The sequence below is a fragment of the Taurulus bubalis genome, assembly GCF_910589615.1.
Source record: "Taurulus bubalis genome assembly, chromosome: 5".
Lineage (NCBI taxonomy): Eukaryota > Metazoa > Chordata > Actinopteri > Perciformes > Cottidae > Taurulus > Taurulus bubalis.
In genome coordinates this window covers 14,896,558-14,916,733 of record NC_136593.1, presented here as the reverse complement: position 1 = coordinate 14,916,733, position 20,176 = coordinate 14,896,558, and the positions used below count along the sequence as shown (strand labels likewise).

General features: G+C 39.7%; 2 protein-coding genes across 2 annotated transcripts; both read left to right on the top strand.

The window, feature by feature from the left end:
• Positions 1-686: 686 nt before the first annotated feature.
• irf6 (interferon regulatory factor 6) lies at positions 687-6,333 on the top strand. The gene is made up of 9 exons (XM_079217878.1): positions 687-790; positions 1,407-1,507; positions 1,831-2,009; positions 2,838-3,033; positions 3,123-3,221; positions 3,341-3,595; positions 4,007-4,399; positions 4,556-4,674; positions 5,109-6,333. Exons 1-9 carry the CDS (start codon positions 783-785, stop codon positions 5,337-5,339), a joined length of 1,581 nt encoding a protein of 526 aa, XP_079074004.1. The 5' UTR covers positions 687-782; the 3' UTR covers positions 5,340-6,333.
• A 3,652-nt stretch (positions 6,334-9,985) lies between these two features.
• eps8l3a (EPS8 signaling adaptor L3a) lies at positions 9,986-16,721 on the top strand (the record flags this gene model as incomplete). Its single annotated transcript, XM_079218727.1, has 19 exons — positions 9,986-10,050; positions 10,162-10,232; positions 10,327-10,391; positions 10,475-10,633; positions 11,243-11,392; positions 11,483-11,547; positions 11,641-11,765; positions 11,859-12,025; positions 12,124-12,229; positions 12,818-12,891; positions 12,996-13,070; positions 13,444-13,589; positions 14,006-14,174; positions 14,254-14,300; positions 14,377-14,473; positions 14,577-14,705; positions 15,763-15,848; positions 16,484-16,616; positions 16,710-16,721. The coding sequence occupies 19 exons, from the start codon at positions 9,986-9,988 to the stop codon at positions 16,719-16,721; spliced, it is 1,941 nt and encodes a 646-aa protein (XP_079074853.1).
• Between the last annotated feature and the right edge of the window lie 3,455 nt (positions 16,722-20,176).

The following is a 20,176-nucleotide window of genomic DNA, read 5'->3' as shown; positions in this document are numbered from 1 at the left end:
ACGGGGAAAAAGCACAGAGTCATCTAGAACTTTTTGATGAAGTTGTTGTTAGTTCTCAAACATTTTGACATTTTGTGACAACTTAACAAATAGAAAATATATTCTCTTGACCCCTCATCACAGGAAATGACGTTAATGTGGACAGTCTGGGAGTTTTGCCTTTTCCATTTGACTCATTTGCAGTGGCTTGAAGAGAGAAGAGTATTAAGCATTTCACAACAAGATGGCAAAAATTAAAGCAAAGTCTGATTACATTTTCCTAATTTTGTGGGATAGGTTTTCCTTTTATATATATATATATATATATATATATATATATATATATATATATCTGGTGACCCCTCTACAGTCCCCTTTATGTTATGGGATGCTGATCCTCAGGTTAGGAACATGCACACATCGTTTCGGGAAGTTCTTCATACTTTGGGAGTCTACAGCTGACCCAAAACAACCCAACACACCCGGCCACTATCGGCGCAGAAAGCCATCTATTTCAGAATGCAAATTATCATCACACACATGGCAACAAGCCTATTATGTATATTATGTCGAAACCAGGAAACCCAAAGGCAAATGTGTGCAGCTGCCGGACACACGCATTCAAAGAATACCATGAGTAGTTTCAGGGAGTGGCTTATTATTGTTGAGCTGTGTTGTCTTCTATTAGTGACAAGATCATCATCAACCGTCTCATACCACTTCACAATGAATTAACAGATTTTTTTCTGTGGAAGCTCCCACTCTGCCTGCCGGCTGTCTGCCAGTGTGCAGTGTTTTGCTTTATGCATATGTAAGTAGATCACATATAGTAAACCTTTAAGATAAAACAATGTGTTTTTTCTCACACTCTTCAGAACAAAGAGAAGCATTTTCCTTAAAGGATTATTCAGTAATTTAGCTCCGATGAGAAAAAAATAGTTTTTCCTAAATGTCTCTGTGCATGATGATATATGCTCGTATATATCGATGAAAAACATTCATGAAAATGTGGTAAATGCTGTCAAAAATGAATTTAGCAAAAACAATAAGGCCATGATCACTGTCAAAGTCAAAATAAATGTGTTTCAGATTTCTCTGACAAAGGCATTTATTTATCTGTGAGATTATGAACATTTTATAAATATTCTTGATCAGATTGCCTCTCTCTGTCGGTATTATTAGTCGAGGCTGGCTCACGGTGCTGGCATGTCCAGTCCACGTGCTCCATGAGAAGCCATATCCACTCAGCTGCTCAGAAAAGGTGTAACACCGGTGTGACGTCACGTACGTACCTGAGTTTCGGTGAGGAGAGGGGAAGGGCCGAGCCGGAGTGAACAACAACAGCTCTTCGGAGTCCTCCGGGAATAATTTGTTGTTATTCGCACCCGCATTCGTCCGAGTTAACACCAGTGACTTTTTTATTTGAGGGAATCTGCAGTAGCTTTACGGAGGAAACGCGGTTTTATCGGCAGCTGCTGGCGAGCAGGCCGACGAGGACGGAGTTCGCCAACTTCCTGGTTTGGCACAGGTATGTGTGTCTTTCTTTAGTATCGTGTTTGGTCGCTTTGTCCATTTGAGTTTTGGATTTATTCCACTCTAAATTCACATTTAAAGATATGTTGACCTACCAACTAACCCGTGGTTTTACGACGAATAACTAAAGAAGCGAAAGGTCATTGCGCCTGTCAAAGTTCGTCTGTTTTTAAAATGTTTGGAAAATCCCCGGAACGCGTGAACACTGCTGCGCGTCCTTGTCTGTCACTTGAGTGTATGAACGCGGTCTGTTCTGTGAAGACATGACTCACGGGAGCAGTGCACCGCGAGACTCACCGGTCGGTGTTGTCTTTTCAGCCGGGATGTCGGTCACCCCTCGGCGCGTGCGCCTGAAGCCCTGGCTGGTCGCTCAGGTGGACAGCGGGCGATACCCAGACCTGGTGTGGATCGACCGTGAGGCCATGCGCTTCAGGATCCCATGGAAACACGCCACACGACACACACCCCAGCACGAGGACGAGGACACCATATTTAAGGTGAAGGCTCAACTTAAGTTACACCATTGGAATACAAGTTCAGCTAAAGGAAGAATGTGTGTAGTGAAGTGTTTCTTCACCTCGAGACAGACTGTCACAACTTGTTAATTGTTCACTCACGTTTTTTTAGTCTATTGTTTAAGTGAACTAGTTGAAAATAAAACAATCACATCTTTGCATGTATCTTAAACAGCATCTGTTATTTAAACTGAGCTACATCTCCCTCTATAAAGCCTCTAACAATAGGAAAGCCATGTGGTCATACAGGTAGGCTAAAGGGGATACTGGTTAGGTAGGCGGTCTGATCTGGGTGGCTTCAATAAAGATCTGAGATGGTGATATTAGGGCATCTCGCTCCTGTTTTTCTATGAGATTGTATGCAGTTAGTCCTGAACTGTGTACATTACTTATGAGTGCATTGCGTTGTCTTTGTCCCTGTGAACACGGCAAACTATATGGGAAAGTGAAATTGTAGTGTTTTAGTGTAACGTTGGTAAAACTAGAACCTCTTGTTACTGAGCACACATTGTACACATGCGCCATGATTTAAGGAAGTCTTACAGGAAGTTGAGTCTCTTAAAATGTCTACATTTACTGGTATAGCTAAATCAATATATTTATAAATACGTTCATAACCATGTCTCATGTACATGACGTCATTGTCCATTATCTTGGATATTTCTTTGGACAGATACCTGACATAGTGCACCAGCTACCTTTTTAAAAAAAAAGAAAAAGCAGTAGATTTATGTGGATCATGTGCAGGAATCTGAAATGTTAAAACGGGACTGTGATATTGAAACCTGTATGTTTTAAATGTTCCTCCAGGCGTGGGCTGTGGAGACCGGGAAGTTTCAAGAGGGAGTTGATGAACCTGATCCTGCAAAATGGAAAGCTCAGCTTAGATGTGCCCTGAACAAAAGCAGAGAATTCAACCTGGTCTTCGATGGCACCAAAGAGGTTCCCATGAACCCTTTGAAGATATATGATGTCTGCGACATCCCACCGCCCCCCATTAACCAAGGTGAATAAGAGTTGGTTCACTATGACAGACTTTCTTTATCCTCAATTACACATTTTCCTAAATTCAGTATGGTAATGCTTACCCCACAGCCTCCTCAGAAGCTGGTTCTTGGACTCCTCATGAAGATGATGGTGGTGAGGAAGATATGCCAGATACACCAGAGTCTCTCCCTCCATACCCATCCAATGGTGAAGGATTTCTCCAAACGCATTACACACATTTCCTGGCTGTACATCAAAAAAAGCAAAGCGGTCAAGTTTGATTTCTGTTAATTCAGCTAATTATTTCTTTCTCTTTCCTCATTTAGGCACCAGTCCCTCTCCTCTTATTATGTGGTCTCCTAGCTCAGAGTCACAGCCTTCCAGTTGTCCCCCTTCAAATGAGGGATGCTGGCCCAAAGAGGAGTCTGTTAAGATCTGGCCTAAAGAGGAGCCTGTGGATGTGGAGATGCAGCCAACTCCCCTGTTGCCTCCTGCTCCTCTGCCCGATCACGTGATGCAACCCCCTCCTCTACCCGACGCCTTCTTTGCCTCTCCAGAAATGTGGATCAGTTCCCTCCCAAGTAAGCACTTCTTCTAGTATTGTTGAAATCCAGTGAACACCACACATCATTAAAGAGACAGACCACCCCAAAGCACAAGCGTAGTTTCTTTCCGGTTTCCCGGTCAAGTAGAATAGATTTAGTGAAACAGGCTGATGAGGTGTGGGTACACGGGCTGTAGCTACTATAGCTCAATCCAGTCTGTATTTTCCTAAAACACCTGGGCATTGTAATTTTAATTAAAAATTATCGAATAATTTAATGAAAGCTGACCAACTCTTAATGTTTTGAGTGCACTCTAGGTACAGTGGGAGAAATTGTAATTTGTAAAATTGTTTATGTTGTTAGGGTGAACCGTCCCTGTTTTGAAGCATAACTTTATTCTACGACAAACATGGTTTTAACACGTGTCTACATTTGTCTCTGTGCCAGTGACCGACCTGGAGGTGCAGTTCCTGTACAGAGGGAAAGAGATGTGTCCCACAGCGAACGTCAGCAACCCGCAGGGCTGCAGGCTGTTCTACGGAGACCTCGGCCCCATGGTCAATCAGGAGGAGCTGTTCGGGCCGGTGAACTTGGAGCAGCTACGCTTTCCGACCACAGAGCATATTACCAATGACAAGCAAAGGGTTTTCACTAACCGCCTGCTGGATGTGATGGACAGAGGCCTAATCCTGGAGGTCAGCGGTCACGATATCTATGCAGTGCGTCTCTGCCAGTGCAAAGTGTACTGGTCCGGCCCCTGTGCTCCGAATCCAACTGCTCCAAATCTTATAGAGCGTCAGAGAAAGATCAAACTCTTTTGCCTGGAGTCTTTTCTCAGTGGTAAGTAAAATTCTCACTTTTATTGGAACAATTAGTAAAACAACTTGAGTTGTATGTATATTTGATTTAAGATTATGGTCTCTGCAGATCTTTAAATGTATTCTCTGAGAAGGAATTATAATAGTAATAACTAATAACTGTTTGTATGGTGTATAGGAGTGATAGCCCACCAGCGCGGCCAGATACCAAGCCCTCCTCACTTTGAAATCAACCTGTGTTTTGGAGAGGAGTGGCCTGATGGGAGACCCAAAGAGAGGAAACTTATCATGGTTCAGGTGAGAATCGTTGTTTGTAACAAAAAGTAAGGAATCTTAGTGGTCATCACGGGACAATAGAGGCCAGTGATCAGCTTCACTTCATACCTGGGCATGAACAAACTTTATCTCTGTTTACAAAAATTGGAAGTAATAGTGATCTGTGGAAATATTTCAATGCTTAAAATATTATTTGCATGTTCATTATCTTTTATAAATACCACAAGTAGTAAATATCTTATTTAAAAATTGTTTTCCTCTTATTTAAAGTCAATAGAAGCTGCTTATCTCAACTTAAGCTGCAGCTGTTAACTTTTTTTTTCCAACACAACACTCATATTTCTCTTCTCATACTGAGGATGGATATTTATCCGTGTGAACCACAAGACACAATTAGCTGCACTCTTCTCTGACTGTCACTCATGCTGGTCCTTTGTCCCGCCTCTGTCCTACAGATCATTCCAGTGGTAGCCCGCATGCTGAGCGAGATGTTTTCTGGAGACAACACACGGTCCTTTGACAGCGGCAGCGTTCGTCTGCAGATCTCAATTCCAGATATCAAAGACAACATAGTGACCCACCTAAAGCAGCTGTACTGCCTGCTGCAGAACCACCAGGGCCAGGACGGCTGGACGTTGCCCCCCGGCCCAGGCTTGAACATCGTCCAGGCCCTGCAGGCACAGTGAAGCAGCGCGCACTGTGAACCAAAATAAAACATATATCACTTTATGTTTCACACTGCTACTTGGAGTCACCTATCGTGATCAAAGAAGTACTTATGTGTAATCATATTTAGAAGTGTGCACACTATACTGTAGGATTTCTGTGCTTTTCTCTAGTGATGTTCTGTGATGAGGCTTTTCTGTATATAAAGTAGTGTCCTCAATCCTGCTTCACTCTGCATTATGTGTGCAGGTGCCATAGACAGATGTGGTGACTGCATGGGTCAAAGTCCTGCTTGATGCAATGGAACATTTAACATAGTTAATGAGTTACAGGATTTGCCCTGTGTTGTATTTATCCAAAACTGGTCATTGATTACCAAACTTTCCTGGAGTCGAGAAACCATGCAGAATACCTTTTTTTATCTTGTTTTGTTATTTGCGTATGTTGGATAAAATTAGCCAAATATGAATTAAAGTATGGCTTGTTTTTTCTTCTGTAAATGTATGACTTAACAGTCCATCTTTTATTTAGTTTGCAATCAGTTTTCTGGCCACCTGGCTTGCAGGTTTGTCTTCAGTTGGTTTATTTTTCCATCTATAATGTAGGTTTTTTTTGGATTCACATCTTTGATTTATAGGTCATTTACTATATCCAGGCTGCCATTTAAGTAAACAACATTCATCTATTTGGATAAGTTTTAATATGGCTGCCACTGCACTTTGAGGTGCTGAATTATGTTTTACATCTAGTATAATTTATCCTGTGATTGTATGTTTATTTTATCGATAATAAAAAAAGCACAAATAAAATGGGAGTTTATGAATTACTGTTATCACAGTAAACTTGTTTCCGTCCAGAGAAGATTCAATTATCTCAGCCTTGTGCAATGCATTCTTGTACAAACAGTGTTTGTTTTGGGCTCCAAATATAGCTGCAGTTTGACTGATTTGTGAGTCAACTGCAGCTTGTCTTCTGAACGTCTTCTTGAAGCGTTGCTGACTCCTAGGGGTTCAGTTTAACAACAGCAGGTCTGGGATGAGTTCAACATTAAGTAATGTGTGTCGGTGCTTTGTGTCAGCATCAGTAAAGGGTTTGAAACCATGTTGTTTGTTTGGTTACATTCTTTTGCCAAATATATCATTATCGTGACCAATATAGAGTGACGGGTCATTGGAACAGGTACGGGGAAAACAAACCAAAACATTTTTGGTTTTATTGGTGAGTAACTCAGAAATGAATACTTCTGGATTCATGCATAGCATAAAACCCCCTGGATTGATGCTGTTATTTGTCATATTTTAAGGCCAGTGACTGGGTAGAATAGTTCAATAAGGGTGGTGTGTACAGGTACTCCAGGTGAACCAGAGCTTGGCCCAATATTTTGGTGTTGGAACAGCGATTGCCCAAAAGTGCATCAGACTTCCTTTAGACCCCTTTTAGACAAGAATGCAATGTTTGCAATGCATGTTGGCTGTGAGAGGTATGTTTGAGTGAACACGCAAATATGTGACGTCCTAAATTGAACCATGTAGAGCGATATTATTATATTTTATATATATAAATATATTTGTATATATATATATACATATATTTTATGGAAACATTCAGTCACTGGTGTAGTATTTGTCAAGACACTACAACTGGGTCCAATTAGATGGTAGTTGTTGAGAAAAAAAAGTGAATTGTTTCTAAAAAAAATATTAAAGATAGATGATGTTTATTGTGGTTTCATTACTTTCTGTGGAGGAGACTGAGGTCTTCAGGAGTGCAGGGAGCACTCCTAAGACCTTCTTCAACTCTGTGGTGGCATCAGCCATCTTTTATGGAGTGGTCTTCTGGTGCAGCAGCATCACGACAGCTGACAGGAAGAGACTGAACAAACTTGTAAAGAAGGCCAGCAGTGTGCTGGGGTGTCCACTGGATACTGTGGAGGTGGTGGGGGTCAGGAGGATGATGGCTAAACTCTCATCCCTGATGAACCATGTAATGGAAATTAATAAACCTTATCATTCTCCTTTAGAGAAATGCGATTTGAAACACTTAAATGTCTATAAGCATTTATTAAACAGAAACTTGGAATAATTCAATCGAATGGACAGCTCGTCACCACAAATGGTTCGGAGGTCTGACCCAGAAAAATAGTTCAACATGAGTTGTATACATCAACAATTATTATTGAAATGTTTGCCCTTTCGCCTCCCTCCTGCTCCTCCTCGCAGTGTCCTCCTCCCCACCAGACAATTCTTGATGCCTGTCTGGAAGTTGTTGTTTGGTTGCGGCCCTGAGAGTCAAGAGTGAGAGCACAGAAAGAAAACAAAAGGAAAGGAACCCAAAACAATTCTGAGATCCACCGGTTATTGCTCCACTCGGATGGCGCTGAAAAGACTGGGTCAAGATGAACTGAACTCTGCTTTCAGAGTTCTCAGAGTTCAGCTACACATTTAAGAATAAAGCACTTATGATACATTTCCACCACAAACCACACCGCCCACCCCATGCAGGACACTTTGGCAGCTCTGCACAGCTCCTTCAGCCACCGGCTGATTCATCCGCGGACCGCGGTGTGTGAGGGGATGCTGCTGTCAGGCTGCATAACAAACTGAGCTCACAGTAGACCACAAAACACTTTAATCACTTTGGTCACTTTAATTACTTTCAACTGGTGCCTTATAAATACCTTTAAATACTTGGTATTCCGTCTGTATATATAATATTGCTATTGTGGATTATTTTTCTTCTTTAATGTGCTTCATTACTGTTTTTACTGTTTATTTATATTACTTGATTTTTATTTACTATGTGTCTCTTGTGTGCACTGCTGCTGTAATCCTATAATTTCCCCACTGCGGGACTAATAAAGGATTATTTTTATTGTGTCTTATCTTATCTTATCTTACATGACTAAGGAATGTTTTGTAGTTAATGTTCGGCAGTGTGACATTACAAATCAAGGGGCCAGTCTGCCAAGCATATTGACACAGTACTGAAAGATGTGAAGTGCTACAACTTGACCCCACTGATGAAGTTCCCTTTCAAATTCCCTAACTGCTCTTTCTTTGGTAATAACCCCACATTTATAATATATGAAGAAATGGTTCTTACGGAAGACACATGAAAGCATTTAAAACTGGATTTTGAATCTTAATATACCTGCCGTAAGTAGATTTTCTTTTACATTATATAACTAAAGTACAATAAAATGATAGAGTTACAAAGATATTACACGGAATAGAAGTTATTAACAGTAAATATCAATGCTGCAATGCACTTTTTCTCTCCTCTCTCTGTAGATATTTTTGATTCACTGTAACGTGAACCTGACGAGTCGGAGGCACTTATCTAAGATAGGATGCAGACATAGTATGTTTTTAAAGAGGAAGAATAATCAAAAGAAGAGTTGGAGCATTGTAGCTCAATACTCATAGTCACAACATTGTAAGATGAACAAATGACATAATGCTGATCGGCCCCTCAAATCTATTTATAGACCTGGAGACCTTTAGCTGTTCCAGGATAATTTCTTCCATATCTGGTAACCTTTGGACAGACGGGATGCCACACTAAAAGTCTCACACCCTTAACTGAGTCGACTCAGAATCCCACAGATCACTTTGCTACTGACAGTGGACTTTGTCCTTCTCCATTATAAGGAAGTCCTGGATGGTTGGAGGGTGTTTGTTGACGACGGAGGTACTGAATTAAAATATGAGTTGTACTTGTACTAAATAACACAGTATTCATCGACCAGAAATCAAAGGTAAGAGCTTTTCACCATGAATCTCCACAATACACTGGATTTGTCTTTGTTTTATGTGTACGTGATCTGTATTGAATGTTTTCTGTGTGTTCGCATTTAATTGAACACAATTCAAACAAACTCTACGTCACGATGATATTCCTTTTAGTCCTGATACTACTGTTTTCTTTAATTGTCTTTTTGTCTCTGTTGTCTTTATTGTCTTTTTTTACATTGATCTTGTTTATCGTATATTTTGTATGTATATAAGTACGAAGAGCTACGTGAAACCGGAGTCAAATTCCATGTATGTGTAAACACACATGGCCAATAAAGCTGATTCTAATTATATTGAAAACAATCTGATGTAATTAGAACTTAGTTTTCTACTTTTCTGACTAACTGTAATATTAACTTAACCATTCATACAGCGTTTGTGTTGGACAAATATTGTGTTGGTTTTGTTGTATTCAAAGAGGTAATTTACCTTTTTTGTTTGTACCTACATTTGTGTTAGACACAGATGGTCTTTAAAGAATGCAATCCCTTGAAATATCCCAACAGCACCATGGAGACGTCGTTGTTAGGTTGGTCACAGTACTGTGTTGCTAGGTGACTAGTTGATGACTACCAAGACCCTTATTTATTGCTAATAATCAAGGTGTTGTTTGAGCAAAGGTTCATTTTGCTTTTGATATTCGTAAAAGTTGTATTTTTTTCAATAACAACTTAACAAAACATGAGATTTTTAAGCTTCTGTCAGATTTGAATATACACTGATGATACAACAAACTTCCCAAAAGAAATAATTTATAGATTTATTTCAGATGCAGGCTGCTGACACAGCTCATACCACTGACATTACAGGTTTATGGTGTGTATAACACATATTGTGTATGATATGGCAGGTGTGTCAGGTCAGAGCTGAACATGTTCAGGAGTAACAGTCCCTTTGGCAACGACACCAGCAGCTACACAGGATCAATCCAGTCCAAGTATGGCTTTCACAATGTTATGTTGTCAATGGATCAATTGATTGTTTAATTAATTACTTTATTCATATGCAGAAGATCAATGTTGTAATTTGCTTGCATTTGTTGTGACAGTGTTTACTCTATAGATGAGGTTTCATCACAGGTGTCGAGTCTGTCGAGGCCCAGTGCAAAGTCAGTTTACTGTAAGTTAACACCCCTGCATTCAACATATTCAGTGGTTACACCTGTTCTGTTCATTTCCATGACTAACACTGAGCTCTTGTTGATGATTAACAGTGCAAAGGATGGAGTATGCAGTATCAATGAACAAGATGATGAACAAATTTCAGTACAGAGTGGAGGTATAACACTATCCATACAATGTGACCCTTTCTCAATCACACCATGTTAAATGTTGTGTTGTAATGCCTCTCTGCTGCTGCAGCACTTGTTCACTTGTGACCTGGATGGGAAGGCGTTGAGAAGCGTAGCAGACTGCGTGGAGCGGCTGAGGCTGCTGGACGGAATGGGTCGTGTGTGGGGTCAGAGCATGCAGCTGGAGGTGCGAGGAGCCAACCTGCTGCTCACAGACATTGAAACCAAGGTCAGCAACATATGAGGCCTCAGACAGGTGACAAGTTGAAACTCAAATCTGATGGGATTTCTTTCAGGATGGCAATCCCAGGGTATAGAGGATCACTGAATAGTTAGATGAGCATGACAAAAGATTATCTTATGTCACGTTGTGTTGTTATGTCATGTTATGTAATGTTATTGCCTTCCCAATCAACAGATCTCAACTCAATTGAATACCACAGTCATGAAAATATTATGTTTGATACAGTTAATCACAATCTTCTTTAAAAAAAAGTCAACAGTTCTAGACTAGTTTAGGCCTATGGTGTACCCCAAGGTTAATTCCTGGGGCACATTCTTTTCTGTCTGTATCTATTGGCTCTATCGATTGGTGTTGATCCTTTCAGTTATTGACCTTTAGGATCTGGAAGCAAGGATCATTAAAGCTGTTATAGAGCTTCATGGTGGCAGAACACTGTACTAATATACTGTTTTTTTGTAATTGTATAGATTACAGTGGTTCCTATACAGATGATAATAAACCTGAACTTCACCCTGTTTTTTCCTTTAATATAAATGTATATGCAGAGGTCTACGACGTGGTTTATGTGTATAACAACCTGTTCTGCTTTCTCAGGAGGAGCTGGAGTCAATGGCTTTTGGCGACATCCTGAAGCTCCAGGCTGTGCTTGACGCTGGAGTGTTTAACTCCCTGCTCACAGTGTCGGTCCGGCCCGAGGGAAAACACACCACCACTGTCTTCATGTTCCAGTGTGAGGATGTCAGGGTGAGGACAAATGGAATTATATCTTATTTGTGACTGTTAAATTAAATGAATGAGTGAGTAAATGTATGTTTATGTTGTGGTTGCTTACAGGCTGACTATGTTCAGAGGGATCTTTTAGGAGCTTTGTCACGCAGGAGACAGGATTCAAACATCAGGTAAGAACCTAAAGACAGTGAGAACAAATACCTGAAACTTGATTCATTAATTCATTGTATTCCTCAAAATGCCTCTCACACATTGTGAAGCAGCAGTGCAGGTATAATAGCAGGACATCAGGGAATGAAAAACCTTCATAACGCTGAAAAATCTGATGAACCTAAAGAGCAGAAGCCTGCAGTTCACTCAGAGCCCCAATGGATGGCTCCTGACTATGGTGAGTCAGTTTAGGAGTTGTATCACTGTTGATTTGATTATTAACAATATAGTCAAAATCAACACATACCTTCCTTTTCTTGTGTCCATATAGAGGAGGATAACGTCCCTGAGCCTGAAGTGGTTGTACCTCAGGAGGAGCAGGAGGAAGAGGAGGAGGCCTCAGCTCCCAGAGAAGAGGTGCCATCACCACAGCACTCAACCAACGAAGAAGAAGCTCCGTCTACCCCACGCTCATACACAGAACTGGACAGGAATGTAGTGAGTGTATAACTTGTCACATAGTTGGCTATTAGTCAATTTTCCACATTTACAAGAAGAGGAATGTGTAAATTATGTTTTTTTTTCTTTCTTTACAGGATATCTTGAATCATCTTTTAAGTGATATAGAAATCTTCATGGGAAAAGTAGCTGCAGTAGTAGCTAAAAATGCAAAGAAAAAGAAGAAGAAGAAAAAAGGAAAAAGTAATTTAATCCAGAAATTGAATGAAGATGTACATGTAGACTGTATCTAAATGACAGTTCAATCAGGGGAGACTTCCTTAGAATTTAACAATAATTTATAAAAAATTGAATAGTGCAAAGTCTTTGACAATTGGACTCCATTTTGAAGTAGAATATTACAGGGCTAGTGATGCTTAAATCAGATAAGGCATAATCCCCCTAGAGTCCAGACACTAATTGTGGTGAAGAGAGTTGCTGCAATCCGATGATGAATGAGGAGACTGTGATGCAGACTGGAGGTGACTGGGTGGAGGAGGGTGACAACCGATTGTGCTGAAATGACAACTGACCGCAGCAGAGAGGAGAAAAATGTAATAGTTTGACAGCAACAATGTGTTTGGTTTAAGGAAGCTGTGCAGAACCAGGTTGGTTAATTTAAAGTAAACAAAGGGAGAGAAAGATATATGGATTATAAATGTTCCTGACTGAACTTCCGATTATGCTTCATTAGATAGTTTGTAAAGGAATTTTCTATATAAACATGTTGATTCTATCAAGAAAATGTAATCAGTTGTGAAACTTCATCATGTATTTATCTTGGTTCTTTAGTCATGGACGGCATGCCCCCTGCAGCAGAATTTGAAGTGTGTTTCCATAAAATCAAATGTGGTTTCAACCTTGTGGTATGTGTCCTAAATCACATTTACAGACTATATCACAGTCTGTGTTATTCCCGTTCACTACGTAGTGTACAGTTTGTGTAACAGTAAAATGTTTCCCTTGACAGAGCGAGCTCGACGGAATGATTAATAATCCCAGCGCTCCTGATTTTGTTCACACCTTATTCTCCACATTAGCATTCGTAAGTGACTACATCTCTTAAAATTTAACTTCAACACAATGTATGATTTTTAGAATGATTTAAAAATACACCTAAAACCCGGTTCTCTTGTCTGTATATGTATAATTAGCTCAGCCTTTCACATCAATTATCTTCACCCGTCTTGTCACTTCATTTATATATTTTCTCTTTATATTTAATACATTTTCTGTGATATGTATGTTTGTAAAATGTGCTATTCATGAGATTGATCAATCTAACCAATATATTGGTCGACAGTCGTGTCGTCAAATCATTGTGGGAGACATAATCCGGTGTGCAGACACCCTCTGGATGCACCTGGCCTAATTACATGACTACTGCACTACAAGTGAGTTATGCTTTTCTTCTACAGGTGGCATCTCACTGCGCCGAGGATCTGCCTCAGACCATCGTGGCACCGCTGCTGTTGCCTCAGTGTTTCCGTCTCCTGAGCGAAGAAGCCTCCGTAGAGGAGGACCAGCTGTGGCAGTCTCTAGGAGACGCCTGGAACATCCCCAGGTGAGACAATGGACAGTGTTAGACCAAAATCTAAACTTCATCTCACTTCACACCTGCAGTAGGGGGACTTAGTACAAGCACTGTACTTAAGAACAGTTTAGAAGTATAGTTTTTCCATTTTGTGCTACTTTATATTTCTGAGGAAAATGTACTTTTGACTGCACTACATTCATTTGGCAGTTAAATACAAAAAAAAACATTCAATCAGAGTACAATTTAATAGTTTGTAGCTGTAATGTTTTTGACATTGTTGCATTGGTACTTTTACTTACTTATTTACTTTACTTACTTAGTAAAGTGTTTGAATACCAGTGGACTACTGCTTATACACTCACATTTCAGTTGGGTTTAGTAAAATATATTGGACTGCTGTGCGGAAGGATAATAATCAGTTATGATTTTGATAATATTACCAGCACCAAATGGCCAGAGGATGACGAGGACATCCCAACATACACTTTGGAGTTCTCTGATGGCTGGCAGCCTCCTGAGGTGACTGCAACACCGGAACCAAGGGAACCGGTGAGACGGCAGGAGCATCAACAACCTGCACCCATCCAGGTAAACCTTCACATCAAACATCCAGTACTGATAGACTGCTAGTTTGGAGAGAAGAGGGAGAAATATTAAAAGCATAACAAGACCATGTCTTTTTTCTGTGTAGACTTCCACCAAGTTGACACCATCATCTCCCCCCCCACAAAAGACACGGTACGCACAAGCACACAAAGTACAACTCATTATCATGTGAATGTTTTCCATTTTTTACGCCCTTTGTGTTTTTCAGCTCAGGTGTGTCAAAACTGCGTAGCATACAAGTTACGTATGACTTCATCTCAAGAAATCAGAGAGAGCTCACCGTCAGAAAAGGAGAAATAGTCGATGTGAGTTTGTGACATGAAGCAACTGCTCTTTCTCTTCTATCGTAGGTTACAAAAGAGAGAACAACATGCACATATTTCTAGTCTTTTCTTTGTCCATCCACAGCTGCTGGACATGTCGAAGCAGTGGTGGAAAGTGAGGAACAGCAAAGGGGAGGAGGGCTTTGCACCCAATAATGTCTTCGAGGCTCATCATGACAAGCAAACTACCGAGGACACCACTTACACAGCACAGGTAACTTTGAACTCGATATCAAAGGAAGCGTCAAGAACTTAGAAAGTCACTGAGGGATTCTGGGAATGAGAGTGAAGGAAAACAGCAACTTCACTGCCAGAAAACTGTCTTTTCAAACACTGGTGGGAATGCAATTACTGTTTAAGTAAATGTTTCCCTTCAGTAAATCAGCACTTAGTATAGTTTCACAATATGCGTGTGTGTAATGCAGTGGTTCTCAAACTTTTTCTGTCACGCCCCACTTTGGAGGAAGAAAGATTTTCGGGCCCCACCGCCCCAACAAAATTTTAACAAAATGGTACAACTTTTTGTGACTCCTCCATCCGTGCTTTTTTCAAATAATAGTAGAAAGAAAATTGCAATAACTTTCTAGTAAACCAGATTGCTCTATCAGACAAACACAAATAACATGTGCAATCACTTTGTGAGAATAAAGTTCAATCTGTGCAAAAAGTAACTCGTATTTGGCAAAAAAAATGACTTATTGTGGCTGCAAATAACCTATTTTGCTCTGAATATATTTTCAAGACAATAACTATAATGTTCAACCTGTGCAAAACAAAATGAGTGCAGATGTGTGTGAGCTATCACATTGTATCAGTATTAGTGGCTGCAGTGAGCTGCTTTCCTCTACAAATATTTTTTTAAAAGGGTTGTAGATTTGATACGGCCACTCTCAATTCATGCTCAATGTTGAGCTTAGATCTCTATTCTGTTTTCAGAGACGCAACAGCAGAAAAGATCTCACGGAGGCTTTTAGCAAAACCCCCCCCGCGCCCCACCTGTAATACTTCCGCGCTCTACAGTTTGAGAACCACTGGTGTAATGTGTCACATCTCAGGGATTTTGACCTTTTGCTGAAATTTACCTGAGTAATTTGGAGTGTAAATATTACCAGAATGACAAAATGTAAAATATGACTAAATAAATATGCCTGGTAGCTTTCTTTCATATACTAAATATTGTGTATGTATATAATGTACATTTGATGTGTATATGTATATATCCTTACGTTTCAGTAAAATCACATCGCACTATCATTATTTCATTTCCTCAGCATACTGGAGGTGCTCCTGTCCTCACAAAGAAGTCCAAGCATGCAGAAGTGAAAGCCTGGCTGGAAGACAAGGGCTTTAGTAAAATGTAAGGCATTACATTTTATATTAAATTAACATTTACAATAAAGCTAGATAAAGCTAGATCATTAATTCATTTAAGTTGATAAATAAAACCTACTCAATTATATGATGTGTTGTCTCTCACAAAAAGTACATTCAATTATACCTAAATGTAAACAAGTTCTAGCTGGAAGTAAATCATTAAAGGTTGAGTCTATGACTGACATTACAAATTAAAATACTTTGATCAGTCGCTTTAAGAACAATATGTTTTGTGTTTCTCTTCACTGCTTTGGATAACTGATGGATTTGAACAGAAAGGCTTTATTACAAACTGGAGGTGTGGGGTTTAGGTAAAGGTGGGTTTAGTGAAAGACACTATTGAGTTGCCTTATGGGAAATGTAGGATCCAGTGTTTTGGGAGCCTTGTTAGACAAAAATGTAAGATATGTTGACCTCTTCTGCTTTAATTTTTACAGATGATTATACCGTTTTATGGTGCAACCCTAAATACGTTTTTAAATTAACTTCAGTGGCAACATAAAATATCTGCACTCAACCAATTCACATTCCATGTTGGTGAAGTAATACAGTTCCTCTCCTGTTAGAATGAACCCCAGAATTGATAAACAACAGACCAGTATGACTTGTCTCTTGCAGCACTGTTCGCTGTCTGGGCGGACTGAGCGGCTCTATGCTGCTGGGGATGACCAGAGAGGAGCTGAAGACCGTGTGTCCAGAGGAAGGAGGGAGGGTCTTCTTCCAGTTACAAGCGGTCAAGTCCGCCATGGCTGTAAGTGACTCGCACAGCTTCATTTGTCTTCACACTCCACTCTGGTGAAAACACAACAAAACCCTCTAACTGTTTTGTGTTTCAACACCGTAGATTTCCATTTAAACAAGACCAACAAGAGAACATCAGAGGATAAGAAATCATCACGGTCCGAAACAAGTCACCAATTTTACCAAATAGATGGAATTTCAGATAATATTAAGCAATAAAAAGTGAGGTTAAGTTTACAACTTTTTGGCATAATATATTATCCTCCGAAACCTTGTATGAAATAATATAAATGTAATTTTGAAATGTATATTAGTTGAGTTGTCTGGTGTCATTCAGAAATGTCCTAAAACCAGTTGACAAGTATTTAGATCAAGTGCATTAGGCAATGTATCCAGCAATATGGATACATTGCGACCGTGGTGCAGCGGTGAGCAGGGTAGTCCTCCAATCAGAGGATCGGCGGTTCGATCCCCAGCACCGCCAGCATGTGTCCTTGAGCAAGACACTTAACCCTGAATTGCTCCCGCAGTTGCGCCTACGGTGCATGAACGTTAGATAGTCCTGATGTGGCACCTTGCATGGTAGCTCCTCTCATCAGTGGGTGAATGATTCCTATGTAAAGCCTCTTTGAGTATTCAGAAAAGCGCTATATAAATCAAAGAGCTATTATTAATACTATGATAACAGTGTATAGGATAGCAACGTGCCTACATTATATTAAGATGGTGAAAAAGCAAAAAGCTTAATCTATGTGGTCATAATTTGCCCTGTAAATCAAAGTTATCGGACACAACGTTTTAGTGAATAAACATGCTTTATTTAATTGTTCAGACATTACAAATGAACCTTATCAGAAGCAATAATATGGATACAGATCAATGGACATCAAATTAGGAAAAAGTAAAAGTGACAAGATTATGTAAAAACAAAGAAACCTCATGAGATGTGTTGATTTATGGACTGTTGGACTGAAATAAACTATTTGAAAACATCTATACATGGAATTATGAAGGCCATTTGTCATAGTTTCCTCATATTTTATAGATAAAACATTAAAAATAATGAATTATTGAAAAAAATAGGGCTGCCCCGTCTTAGTTGATTAGTCGACTAATCAGTTGTTTTGGTCTTGACCAACGTTTCTTGAGTTGATTAGCCATTTTGCTATGCTGTTTTATGTTAAAGACACTTATGAGCACATCTCTGGTAAACAACAGATTCAAAGTGGTGCTTTTCTCTGATTCTTTGTGGAGAAACTCAGTTTTAAAGATCTGTCGAGCTGGTGTGGTGTGCTGTTGCTATAGCACAGAGCACCAACATGACAACTATCAGAGATTAATATTAGTGAGGTATACTACACTATGTTGTGAATGCAGACAAGTGGCTCTGTGGTGAATGTGAAAGACAACATGAAACCATAACGGGGACGTAAATACAGAATAAACATAAAGATGAATGGATGGAAAAGGTTGCAGTCAGATTATAATTGTCTCTCAGTGATAAAGCGTTGCCATCAAACACTTATTCCCATAATTACCTCACAAAATGTTAAAGTAGTCAAAAATATGGCCGCTAAACATTCAAACTAAGAACGGGCATTAACAGAATGAAGCTGCAGTACATGAACATAATAATCCTTTGTGCTTCTGTCTCTGGACTGATGCTACTGGACAAGTCAGTAGATCAATGCCCCAATCAGACAAAGGCAACTCTATTGACGTGACATAAAAATGAGGGGTAGTTTTTGTATGTATGTATGGAATGACTATCATGGTATCTATCATGTACCTGTTAAACAACAATGAATCACGAACTGAGAACGATCAGGAATACAAATCAAAATGTGAAGAAGAACAGTGCGAGTAAAATAATAACAGACATTCAAACATTGTGTCTGATTTTCATGACATTATGCTAATTCACAAGGATCAATGGCAACAAAACTAAGTGTTAAACCTTGAGATCAATATAATGTGAATATAAAATGTTGTATCTCTATATCCCCCTTAAAAAAATACACTTTTTTGCGACTCTTCGCTGAAAAGTTTACCTTTCTCTAAAACTTCTAAACACAGCTATACATGAAATCCAACAAACACGCACATCTCACCATGTTCAGCGCACAACTCGGGGGTAACCCTCGAACACACAGCTGCTGTATTCTTGCTGAACCAATGCAAGTTCTCATCTTTCATCCTAATCATCTATAAAGCAAAACATGTATGTATACTGAAACTGGTTATTCAACTAACAAGGCTGACGTTTTCTGATTCAATACTCAACAGTAGCATCTAGGTTTGAGAAGAATGCTCACAGTTTGATGGGAAGTTGGACCATGTCCAGCGGCAGGTAGAGTGGTGATAACATGAAGATGGGGGTGCTGTTCCATACAAAATGTGATCCCAGCTTTGATCAGATTTGGGGCCGTTTTAAATCAGCAAAATGCTACAAGAACCATGCAACATTCTGAACCATGTCCCAGCATGGTTTGCTCCTTTCTGCATGGTGAACAATGCTGAATTTAAATCTGTTTAGCTGCAAACAGACGTCTGACTCGAAAAGCTGGTCGGCAGCCCTGAATTAGTTAAGATGCTTTACATTACAGCTCGCTGTAAACAACTGATTCTCTCCTGCCATTCATCACTCATGCAGGCATGCACAACAACAAAAAACAACAGCAGAGAATTACAAACAAGTCAATCTTCCATGTCAAACGAAGGCCAAGGTAAGAAGCTATTTTACACCGAGCATGCGGCTAGTTGGTTTCAGTTCCATCGGTGTGGATATTACAACAGCATACAGGCCTACTGTAAATGACTGAGGAAAACATATGCAAAACAGGTGATGAAGACCAAAACTGGGCATTTTTAGCCCAAAGCTAAACATGAAAAGGCACAGTGAAGTCTTGGCTTGGTGCATATGTACAGTGCAATGCATGCAAAGGGAGAACAACTCCATGACTTTCTAGTTTGTCCGTAAGGAATGAGTGAAAATAGGGACAAAAGGAGGGAAGTTAGGGTCCATATATTCATCAACATAGTGAAGTAACTTTAAGAGTAACTTTACAGAATGCTGAATCTATATCAAACTTGTGCTGTGGTTAAAATCTACTATGCCCATTCACCTTTTTATATCTTTATATCTCTTTATATCTCAAACGGAAGTTAGTAGAAATACACCATAAAATAAAGATGATTTAAACATTTAGTGGATTAATTTGTAGCTAAAGACGACTGTTTGCTTCATGGAATGTCTGCAGTCGACCACCAGGAAGTCTGCTTCTCGTACGGACTCGAAGGAGTTTCTCCTATACATGTCACTTTCTGAGCTCATTAAAATCAAGAAGAACGATTCTTTGTGTGCATTTGGCAAATAAAAGATTTGAAACCACACTAAGCACAATGCATGGCTGATATCCAGAACTGCAGCATTCAGACAGAAGCTGCATTCTCTTCTCTCTGATTTAGTTACTGTACATCTCCAAGCTTTGTGTTGTGCATCCAACCCTCACCTGTATTATTTCAGTGAAACAACAACAATATCCTTCATTATAAGGTTGTATAATAAAG